This window comes from Clupea harengus, chromosome 22, assembly GCF_900700415.2.
Source record: "Clupea harengus chromosome 22, Ch_v2.0.2, whole genome shotgun sequence".
Lineage (NCBI taxonomy): Eukaryota > Metazoa > Chordata > Actinopteri > Clupeiformes > Clupeidae > Clupea > Clupea harengus.
Window position 1 is genome coordinate 14,487,865 of NC_045173.1, and position 12,366 is coordinate 14,500,230.

Consider the following 12,366-nt stretch of genomic DNA (forward strand, 5'->3'; position numbering starts at 1 on the left):
GTTAGAGAAATATAAGTCTTCTGAGTCCCACTAAAGTCCTTCAATTTACAGAAATAGCAACTATGCTGTGAGTCACAGAGAATAAATTAAGGTCAGCCCTATGTTCTCTTTAGAACATGTAGATTTAAGCTCAGTTACAAACAACCAAGAATCAGATACCCTATGCTTCTTTTATTTAGACCCAAAAGCTCAAATTCAAAACACTATGTTATGTGTTTGCTTGTTTTGCTTGTCTCTCCCTCTCTATCTCCGTAGATGTTGTAGATTTGGACCACCACAGAAGACAATGATGATGATGAAGAAGAAGAAGAAGAAGAAGAAGAAGAAGAAGAAGAAGAAGATGATGATGATGATGATGAGGATGATTGTTACGTCCCACTGCGCCTCTACAGACGATGCAATGGCCATGCATGGCCTGTAGGACATTTGGGACGACTGATGACTGATTACCCACACCTGACGAGGTGTATGGAATAAAAGGATCAATGGACACCTGACTCTCTGGCTCAGGATATCGACGTCTAAACCCCTAGACACGTTGCCTTTGTATTGAGATTGTAGTGGACTGAATAAACACGCGTGCTTTTTGTAAGAAAACCGTTGTTGTCTGCCTCCGTTGTTATGTTGCGGTCACGAGCCGGCCGTAACAATGATGATGATGATGAGAGACTTTAAGACTCAGCAGACTCCTAATCCAGATTTAACTCCACCTGCGTTTCATCAACTAATCCAGAGTGTCATTAGGGGAAATTATTCTGTGTGGTTGCAATCAGAGATGCCAGTGGCCCCATGCATAATAAGACTGTTCATTTGGCCCTTTGATCTCACCAGAGGATGGCCAGGGTGCTGACAAGACTACAGAGATCTGCTATTTTCTCTCTCCTTCCATAGTATCTGCCTGGTGATGAAACAAGGATTGCAGTAAACACTGCATGCTAACATAGATCCACACACACAGAGAGACACACTCTCTCTCACACACAACTCGCTCTCGCTCCCTCTCTCTGTATTCTGTCGCTGGCATTAAGTGTGGGATGACTAAACCCACTTATAGTAAAGCACCCTGGGTTGGCATGACAATCCTGTGTGTGTGTGTGTGTGTGTGTGTGTGTGTGTGTGTGTGTGTGTGTGTGTGTGTGTGTGTGTGTGTGTGTGTGTGTGTGTGTGTGTGTGTGTGTGTGTGTGTGTGTGTGTGTGTGTGTGTGATAGAGGGAGAATGAGAACATAAAGAAATCTTGAAGAGGTAGAGAGACATTGTGATGATGTGGGAATGAGGGAGACATAAACAACCCCCTTAACACACACAAACACACAAACACACACACACATTTTAAGTTCACAAACTCAGGAGGTCCCCGGGTCTGTGGAACATTTGAGCTGATAGAGGTACTGATGGAGGGAAAAATGGAAAATAATGTTATCAGCTGCAGCTCTTTGTCTCTTCCCTCATAGGCACTCATACACACAGGTCCCAGAGCAGCACACATTACAGGAGTAACACACATACACACTCACACACACACACACACACACACACACACACACACACACACACACACACACACACATGCTTCAGAAAACACTGCTGACAGACAGAAACTGAAAGAGTGACAGAAACTGAGACCATAAAGCAGCCATTAGAGCACCCAGACGTAGACTCCTGTAACAAACAGCCATTTGGCAACTCAGCAGTTCTGCACTTCTGCACCCAAACTCACCTCACCTCTCTGCTTTCATAAGAGCACTAGCAGGGAATAAAGCACAGCAATTTCAGCCAATCAGGACATGAAAGACACTGATTGGCCCTTGAGTCTCTGAGCTGAGGAGGCCTTATTAAAGAGTGATTGGGGTCTCACAAGCCTGTGTTTCTACAGGCATTTACACACACAAACACAGATACATACATACGTACCAACACACACACAGAACTGCAAGGGATCTTTGACTAATATACCACATTTCATAGCCACGCTGCTGAGGTCTTATAAAGTCATAAAGCAAAAATTAAAACTCATTTCCACTGCAAATATCAGCTCCACCCCCCCCCCCCCCTCTCTCTCTCTCTGAGTCTCTCTCTGTCTGTCTCTCTCTCTCTCACAGACACACATGAACACATACACAAACACACACACACAATCTGAATATTCCACTGTGAAGTTCAACGGTGATTCAATAATCCTAGCTCAATAATACCATAATAATTAAGTGCTGGAAAAACCTCAGGGATACACACAATACAGAATACACAGACACATAAACAAACACACACTTATGTACGCTTTACTGTATAGACGCATTCTGCTCAACACTTCTTCTCCATAGACTTTTCCCATCAAACTGTCATAATGGAAGACTATCTTAAAGGAGTGACTCTGGGTCATCACTCTGAAGAAGAAGAAGTAAAACTATTAATACATGTATAAAGTATGCCTCAGACCAAACCAAAGCGATGGGGGTGAGTTTATCTGTGAGGCCCTATAGGGTGAATTAGGAGTCATGTGAAAATGCATTTCCACACTAATCATTCTGACACTAGTCTCCTGCATGCTAAATGATTTATTTGTTCTCCCCAGAGGTTGCTGGGCTTTTACCAGATGACCCCTAGGCAGGCATCAGCACGGCACACCTCACCTCGCCTAGACTGAGTGCGCTCCAAGACTCTGGCGCGAGTGAGTGCCTGAGGGCATCATTGAGTATGTGTGTGTGGAGTGTCCAGTGTGACAGAGAAGGAGGGTGGGGGTGGGTGAGAAGAAGAGAACTGGGTATTATTATGGGTAAATGATGGTAAAAGGGGTAGTAGATGGCACTAATGCATGAATTACTCAGAAAGTGTGTGTGTGCGCGTCTTGCAGTCAGTCCCTCTCCTCTCCCTCTACCAATATGAGCAGGACTGCATTGCCATGTGTGATGCATCTCTGCAAGTCACTACTACAAGCCTTAATGCACAAATGTTATTATGCTAGCACACACTCAAAAATAATATGTATTAATATGTCTTTTACATAGAAAGAAGAAAAGAATGAACATCAGAAATATAATAAGGAAATCATAGCACTACTGAAATGATATTCCCCAGGAAATGTATTTTTGTACTTCATCAGGCAAATTCAAAATTGTGGAGGTTGTTTTGATGGATGTGTTGTGGTTTCTTTGTGTTCTTTGTGGAGCTGTTGTGGAGGTTGTTTTGATGGATGTGTTCTGGTTTCTGTTGCGTTCTCAGCTCAGCTTTAGTCACTCAAGGCCAGGTGATGCAAATTAAACTGCCCTGTATACTTGTTTCTCTTTTCAAAAACAAAACAAAACATAAAAAATGGGGCGTTCCTTAACATCAAATTAGCATACAAAATAACTATGCCCGTTTCAGCATCATATTAGTATTCTGAATATCCTCGGCGCTTCCCCGTCATATTGGAGCTGAGGGCTGTAGTATCTAATTAGAGAGAAAGATGGAGCCCAACGCACATTCTCCGCTAAACTCCCCTAAAGCTATTATTTATTCTCATCATTGTTATTATCGTGTCGGATTTGCTTCGGTTTTTATTCGTTTCGCTTTGACGTGCATCACGTTCCACATGCGAGCTTTCATTGCGTTCTGCGCAGCCCTGTAATTTCTCCAGTATGCGCTGATTACAGGCTCCACGCTGTTCTTTCTCGCGCTCTCCGGTTAGTTTTGTTTTGCTCTTATCTGTTGTTCTGAGAGCTCCGCTTGTTGTGCTCGTTGCTATCAAGTTCATCCCAGCTTGCTGGATTCTGAGCACACATGAGCCTGGTGTGGTTGTAGGAGCCGTCTGTGTTTTTAACCCGGTGCTCAGTCTGTTTAAGCAGGGAGGAACAGTGGTGAGTTTCAGGTTGCGCAGCGAGCGGCTCATTTTGCGAATGGAAAAGATGTTGGGAGTGGGGGTGGGGGGTGTTTAGCGTGATTAGAGATAGAGAGAGAGATGCGAATGAGGGGGAGTTCTCTCAATCGGGACAGCAGTCAGTGTGATTTTTTGATATTGCTAGATGCTTCTGTTTCATGCACATGCGCAAACGCTTAATCAACAGATCACTCACTCACACACACACATGTACACTACCTGGGGTTGTACTGATAACACATACAAACCCATCCTCAATATCTCACATTCTGATATCATTTAGAGAAAGAGGCACATACTGCCCCGCATATTGCAGTTATGTTTATATATGTGTGTGTGTGTGTGTGTGTGTGTGTGTGTGTGTAATGTTTTGGCAATACAAGTACATACAGTACTTTAAAAAGAAAATAATAATAATTTGAGAGAGAGAGAGAGAGAGAAAGAGAGATATTCAGCCGATTCAGACGAAGGGAATGGACCGATAAAGAGCTCTTTCATGCTGCACTACACGCACACACGCACACACACAGACACACACACACACACACACGCATACACACAGATACACACACACACACGCACGCACACACACAGACACACACAAACGCACACACACAGACACACACCTTTTCTTTAAAAATTAGAGCTCTCTGTGAGACCTCATTCCAGCATCGGGTGGGTCTATTATTGACCCTGTGGGACATCAATAGGAAGTACAGTCTTCAGAACTAAAGATGACAGCCTGTCATCTGGGTAGTAATGTGGCCAACGCACACACAGACTGACACTGATGGAGGATCTGGCCTGTGGACATGCTACTGATCAAGAGGGGGGAGAGCCCTTGACCCACACATGTCCAAACACACACACACACACACACACACACACACATGCAGGCACACACACACACACTTGCACTGCAAACAGACAGACAGACGGGTGGACAAACAAATGGATGGGTGGATGGATGGGGAGAGAGAGAGAGAGAGAGAGAGAGATTTTCTAGATAACGTTACAATTACCTCAAGGTTGAGTTGACAGTTGAATTTTGCTATGAAGTTTAAACACTCGATTAAAGAACTTCATGGCAGCTCTAATTACTTGGTAAATTAATATACCAGCACCACTATGATTAATTAAAGCCTGTATTTCAGTTAATGTTTTGCATATGTTCATTCAGTGATTGTAACCTCAACAAGCTAACTATATAAGTTGTAATGTATTTAGCTGTATTCACAGCGTACCTCTTTAACCTCTGGTAAATCTAGCTGGTTTTAAAAATGGCGCCTGAGCACACAGTCGCACGCACACGCACACACACACACACACACACACACACACACACACACACACACACACACACACACACAAATGAACAGACAGAAACACAAGGGTAAATTACCATTCTGTTGTACATCAATATTTGGGACTGACAAAGTGCAAGGGCGAGATACAGGGAAGACAGTGAGACAGAGTGAAATACAGAGAGAAATCAAGGTTAGAGAGATAGATAAATAGATAGATAGATTGATTGATACTGTCGATAGATAGATAGAGAGAGAGAGAGAGGGAATGAGGAAGGGAGGGAGCTAAAGGCAGAGATGCAGAGACATGTAGACAGCTTTTTGGCATGAAAGGCCCATTTCCTTAAAGTTGGCACAAACTCCCCCCCTTCGTGAAGAAGAGCCTTCAGGCATTCTCTGAGATCTCAGACACACCAAAATATTTCTGAGTTCACTTGATTATCTGTCTATCTATCTTCTCTTTTCATCTCTCTCCTTTTCGCTACAAATCCCTTCATCAAAACATAATCACACTGATCGCCAGTTTCCACCAGTGTGTGTGTTCATTGGCACAAAAAAACAGAATCCGCCACACTCCCCGTAGTGCTAACACTGTTCCCTGAAAACACCATGTTTCATGTCTAACTGAGTGCGTTCACACATTCAAAACACACACACACACACACACACATACACACACACACACACACACACACACACACACACACATACAGACACACACACACACACAACCCTGAGCATTTTAAACCCAGCACTTTCACAACAGGCGAAGTGTGTCCAACTGCATCCCTAATCAAAGACCTAGTGAATGATTGCACCTCTTCACCCTCTTCCAAAGGTGCCTCATCATTAGACTGCTGCTCATCTTCAACAAGTTCCTCAACAGTAAAAGGGTCATGGGGTGTGCTGGTACACAGGCATTTGCTTTGCTTTTAATAACAAGCTGATTTCTCAAAATGCCCCCCTCCCCACTCACTCGACCCCCCCCCCCCCCCCACACATCATTAGAGAAGATGGAGACCCTCAGAGCATTAATTAGCCCAGTATTTTTTCTGTCTCCATTCTCTTGGACTCTCGCCGGCACCTACAATGAATACACACTTCTGTAAACATGTTTCTCCACGCCGCATAACAACTTGTTATTTTCAGTCTTGCCAGTCTTTTTATTTTATTTATTTATTTATTTCTGTCTCTTATAGTTCTGATTTAATGTCATATTTTGAAATGGTGATGAGAGTGCCATGTAAATGACTTGCGTGGGCTTCTCTCTCTCTCCCCATCAACCATCCTCATCCCTCTGCTCACCGCCCTCCTTAAATCTATTTATCATTCCCTCCATCTTTGTTGTTGTCATCCTCACACGCGTCTCTGACTCCCCCTTTCTCTCTCTCTTTTCATTAGTGGGTCCCAGTGTCCATGTCTGTGTGAGTCATTTGCATTTATCCCTCTCATATCAGGAGGATGTGTGTAATTAGGGTAGTCTGAGCTTTTTCCAGCATCTTACACAAACACACACGCACACACATCTCAGGGCCAATTACCCAGTCTGTACTGATGTGGGCTGTCACACACACACACACACACACACACACACACACACACACACACACACACACACACACACACACACATCTTAGGGCCAATTACCCAGTCTGCACTGATGTGGGCTGTCACACACACACACACACACACACACACTCTGCCTAAGTCCAGTCTCCTCAGTTTTGTGTCCAGTCACAGGGCCAGTGGGTCCATCATTAATGGCCCTGTGACTGACAAATTCAATAAAACTACTTCCCCATGTAAGGAGCATCACACACACACACACACACACACACACACACACACACACACACACACACACACACACACACACACACACACACACACACACACTTCAGTTCCCCAGTCCGCACGAATGTGGGCTCCAGAATGGCTCCATCCATAGGAGCTGCTCCCTGTATGGCCAGTGCCAACGACCATCTTCGTGATGAACATTTCTATCCTAAACACAAAGTTTGTCTCCCAATAAAATATCTCATAGTGTTTCATCCCACTGCTAGTATAATGCAGCAGTCCTGCAGTACAGGAGTCATCTCCGCTGGTATGCACACACTCCACAGACCCTGTGAGGTCATAGGTCATAGCTGTCCCCTCAGTAACACTCTGGTGCCAGGAGGACCTCCTTTCAACCTCCCCCACTGCAGGTTTAACACAGTCATTGTTAGAATCCCTCCACACACACACACACACACACAGACACACACACACACACGCACACACACGCCACTCTTGGTGATAAACAATTACTCGCTAGCAGTGTGAGTGACGGACAAGTTGAATTGCACCCTGGCTGTCCACTGTGGTGTCCACGGCGAGTAGAGTGGGCCGCTCAGGGTGAGAAGCCATCAGGCACGAGACTCGTTTACGTCTCAGAGCCAATTATCTCTGACGGAGACGCTAATAGAATGCCTGTCGGGGCCCCATACGCTCAGCAGGCCGAGGTGTTAAGAGCCATTTAAGAGTGTGTGTGTGTGTGTGTGTATGTGTGTGTGTGTGTGTGTTGATGGAGGCGCTCTGATTGCAGACACTGCAGGCAAGGGGTGCCACACCAAATATTGATAAGCATCTGAATTCTGCATTCCCTGGGCAAGAGACCTCACCAGAGGCCAAGCAAAGACAAGACTCCATCAAAACAAGCAGGACGCAGCCTCAGAACTGGGTTGAGAGGAGATGTAAGGAGACACACACACACAAACGTACTCTCTCTCTCTCTCTATCTTACACACACACTCAGACACACACACACTATCTCTCTCTCTCCCTTGCTCTCTTACACACACACTCACACACATACACACTCTCTCTCTCTCTCTTACACACACACTCACACACATTCTCTCTCTCTCTTACACACACATTCACACACACCCACATCCACAAACACAGATGATGCAGCATGTTAACTGAGGGAGGCTTTAAGAGCTGATGGTCAGTGGAGAGGAGGAGTTGGTGTGAGCTGACCAGCTGGACCAGATCTGGCAGGAGTCCCAACACATCTGGGCCAGATCAGGGCCGGGTCTGGGCCGGGTCTGCTGAGAGTCTGCCAGCTGTTATCTGGCTGCTCTCTGACTGACAGGTGTCACTGAAAGAGTAGCTTTATTGAGATTGATATCAACACACTGTTTCGTGTTTCGCTTCATCAGTCCATCCATGAGTAAAAGACAAACTTTATTTTAATCATATCATGCAGATTGAGGCTTCCACTCACTTCCTCACTCACTTAAAGAGGACATTTTGTGTGTGTGTGTGTTGATGTGTGTGTGTGTGTGTGTGTGTGTGTGTGTGTTGATGTGTGTGCTGTTTTTGTAATATATTTTTCTTGTAGCTGTTGTTGTTGAGAGTGCTGTAGAATCCGCATGGAGATATTTAATTTCATTCTCCACTGGCTCACACAAAGGGAGGCAGACACCCCTGAGCGCTCGCCCGCTAACCGGCTTCTATTATCACTCGCCAACGGCAGCAGAAACGCCAGCTATCCAAGGGTAGAGGAGCGGAGAGAGTTTAGAGGAGAGGAGAGAGGCTTTTTTTCCTTCTTCCTTTCTTGTTATTTTCAAGAGTGCAAGAGAGAAAAGCAGCTCTATTAATATTAATGCCAGAGATTTAAATGAAGAAGTGTTTATCTGGGAAAACAGACTGTGCGTATCTTTATCTTCTGCTGGCTATTAGGATGAGGTGGACCATAAACTGGGGGGGGGGGGGGGGGGGTGAAACTGCGCTATGCAAGGAAGTTTCCACATAATAAAAACAAATCCTCAGCCATGTCCTTGAAAATCTTAACAGATAAAATCTCCTTAAGAAAAACGCAGTTTTACCAAGATAGACTTTATCGGAAACAAAAACACTTCTGGGTGGAATTTGTAATGCAAAATAGCTTGAATAGCCCAAAATACTCCAAAAGGCTCCTGGAAAGAATCCTTTATCCAGAGTGTTCTAAATAGAAGGATCCATGTTCCCTTACACCACATCATGGCGGATGCACTGCTAACTGGGTAAACACATCCCTCCACACACACAGAGTGGCCACATAGCAGACAACTCAGGCCCGGATTTGAACCTGGACCTGAACTTGATTTGAACCAGACTTGATCCGGCTCTGACCTGGACCACATTTGGACCAGAGCAGACTTGATCTGTGTGTGTGTGTGTGTGTGTGTGTGTGTGCTGTTTTTGTAATATATGTTTTACTTTGGCAGGAATAGAAAGCTGCTAAGAAAGCAGGCATGATTCAGGACACTTTGTGTCCTGGTCTCAGCTTCTCACCAGCTTCTCTTTCTTTGTTGTCGGCGGTAAGTTGCGAAAGAGTTTGATAAGAATTTGGCGTGTTACATATGTCGTGTGTGGTTTCAAAATGTTTCCTCTTTAGTGTTTGTTGTGCTAGAACAAATGCAACATTGTACATTTAAAAACTAACCTCATAAATGCAGTACGATGGATACAGTTTGATCTCATGATTTCACTTTGGTAGTATGCGTAGCAGTCGGAAGACTGAGATTTGAAAGATTCAGCGAACCATGCTACCACCATCAGGTGATCATTAGTACTGCGTCGTCCAAAGCACTCCGATAAACCTAGTTCCTAAAGTGTCACTTTACCCAAGTCTGATAACTGTCATCATTATACTTTAGCCATCATTAAATTACTTCAACCGTTTGGGACAGGTTAGATTAATTACGTATGGCGTACTGAACACTTCCACAAACAACCTTGATATTAAAGCTGAATCCAATTATCATAAACGTAACAAATAAGTCTTGTACGGAAATGAAAAAGATAACTAGAATAGACTATGTACAAATAATGGACAAAGAGTATTGCAACAAGACTAATCGCACTGACAAATTTGACATTGACGGGACCAGACCCTTGGGCGCGCATTTACAATGCATGTCTATCGATTAGAACGTAGATAAATGCCATCAATCCAATCTGACAGTAGCAGTTTCGTGTTTTTGATGTGAAAAGTACTAATTGCAAGTCCATTTGCATGCCAGAGCAGTGATGCCGCGGCATGCAAGCGCTCCAGTGACCCAACCACGGACAGGTACGCGGCACCACCGCTTGCTCCATCAGGCGAGTGAGGCTGAATCTGAATCTGACTCACGGGGGAAGTTAAACTGATGCTAAAACTAAGTGGTAGAATAGCATGGACACATTCACTCCATTTTCTTCATTTTAAGGGGGAGTGATCGTTCCACCCTATTGCGTCCAGGCAAACAGAAATATGGGCTACAGAGAAACAGCGGGGCAAGCATGAGCTTTCAAAGCAAACATGTGGCCGCTTTCACAGAACGTTCTGATGCGCGCAGTGTTTCGCGCAGGACTTGGGTAGCATTCTAATGAGTTCAATGTGCTTTGCTGTATGTCGCCTACATCGACAGTACACAAAACACATGTAAAAAGAAAAGATGCCTACATCATCCTTTTCGACAAACCCCTATAACACCGTACCGCATTTGTGAATGAGCAACACTGATAGTAGCTGGTAGAAAACATGCAGGAACACAGGATACTCCGGTCGAGATCTGCTGAAACTAGGTGCTGTAGGGGCTCCGTTTATTACACAGGTAAAGCTGTTTCATACCAAACATCTGAGATTATTTGTGTTTGATATACTGTGTTTGACAACAAAACAAAACAAACCTAATAGGGTTTATGGGCTAAGCATCGACCTTAGTCCTCCGTAGTAGGCTACTATTCCCAGCTTTCAACAGACAGTTCTTCGCAAACTCGTAAGCCATTCCCAAAACACAAAACATTTCTAAAGAGAATGAAAGATTGAAAGTGACCTTGTTATAACGAATTTACCGGATCCAATGTACATGATTCTGTGTGAACACTGCCATTATAAAAAGCCGAATGACAAACACGTATGAAAACTTCGAGCATTTGACCAAACTGGTTGAAAGCCACATCGACATATTCTGACATAGCTTCAATGTGCACCTAAACAAAACACGCAAGATTTACAGTGTCATCCGGACGTGTTTTGGTCACAACTGAACTGACAGCAAGAGTACTATAGGCTTCCCTACCACTGCTTTTTTTTGTGCAAAAAGCAAAGAACAAAACGGACGTGTTCATTGACGACTGACAAGATGAACATACATGATCGTGATCATGACACATTAGAATTGTTAGGCTACTCTTACCTTTAAACATTTGTCCCCGGACTGAGACCAGTAAACTGGCTGCAGCGAAGAAACAAATTACAACTTTATCCATCATCGAAGCTTCGCAGAGGTTCGCATCAAACGCACTATCAACACGAACAGGTCTTCTTTCTTCTTTCTTTGTTTATTGAGAGTAAGTTGTCGTCACATGTAACCATATTTCCCATGTTTCGTTACATTCGGGCTGCCTACATGACTCAACGTGAAACACTGAACACGCTCGGGATGCACGGGGCGCAGGAATCCTTCCAGTGAGACGGAGGAATTACCCCGCAATGTTTCAGGCAGATGGCGCTATTCCTCTCGAGAATCCCCGTGGAGCGCAGCGCATCTCACATGCGCTCCGGTTAGATGATGGATCCCAGCGCAGTCTCACAGACGCGCGGACCGCACACGCTGTGCAGGGATGCCTTCATCAAGCAGTTGGCTGGTCTGGACATGAGAAGCAGAATACAGATCTCGTCCCTCATCTGATGGTGCACTGTAAACCTTCGCAGGTTCAATTCAATTAAATTCAATTGTATTTATATAGCGCCTAAAAATAAAATTGTCTCAAGCTATAGGTGTGCACAGTTGTAGCCTTATTGCATAACAATGTTGTCCAGCTATCTCATCCCTACAGATAGCAGTTGTTCAACACACCACTTTCCATTCTTCTGAATAAATAGTTTAAATTAGTATAATACTCAATACTCCAAGTGCTGTTACTGACTCTATTGCCCTAATGATAAATGGGCAATAGAGTGATATATACTTGTATAACCTATACCCAAATCAAATAATAATTCAAGCCTAAATGCTTGATGGAGTTAATACATGGTTAATAAATGGTTTAAGGTATTCAGTTTCGTATTTACAATCTGGCTGACCTGTGCTTGGTAACAGGGTGAGGATGTTCCGTTCTTGTTGTATCTTTGAACATGTAAGGAAAAGCGGGACATCGATTTACGGTCTCTCCTGCCACCTATAGGC

The 12,366-nt window shown here is 44.2% G+C and overlaps 1 protein-coding gene across 15 annotated transcripts in view; it reads right to left on the reverse strand.

Moving 5' to 3' along the window:
- The window catches only part of LOC105889427 (receptor-type tyrosine-protein phosphatase mu-like), a 133,536-nt gene extending 121,443 nt beyond the window's left edge, over positions 1-12,093 (reverse strand). For 5 of the 15 annotated variants that reach the window (XM_031559840.2, XM_031559844.2, XM_031559841.2 and 2 more), the window contains exon 1: positions 11,374-12,092. In XM_031559840.2, coding sequence (XP_031415700.1) covers positions 11,374-11,449 — 76 coding nt within the window. In that variant the 5' untranslated portion in view covers positions 11,450-12,092. Of the gene's footprint in view, positions 1-11,373 lie in introns of all 15 variants that reach the window. The other 10 variants (XM_031559846.2, XM_031559845.2, XM_042702995.1 and 7 more) reach the window with 5 other exon arrangements.
- Between the last annotated feature and the right edge of the window lie 273 nt (positions 12,094-12,366).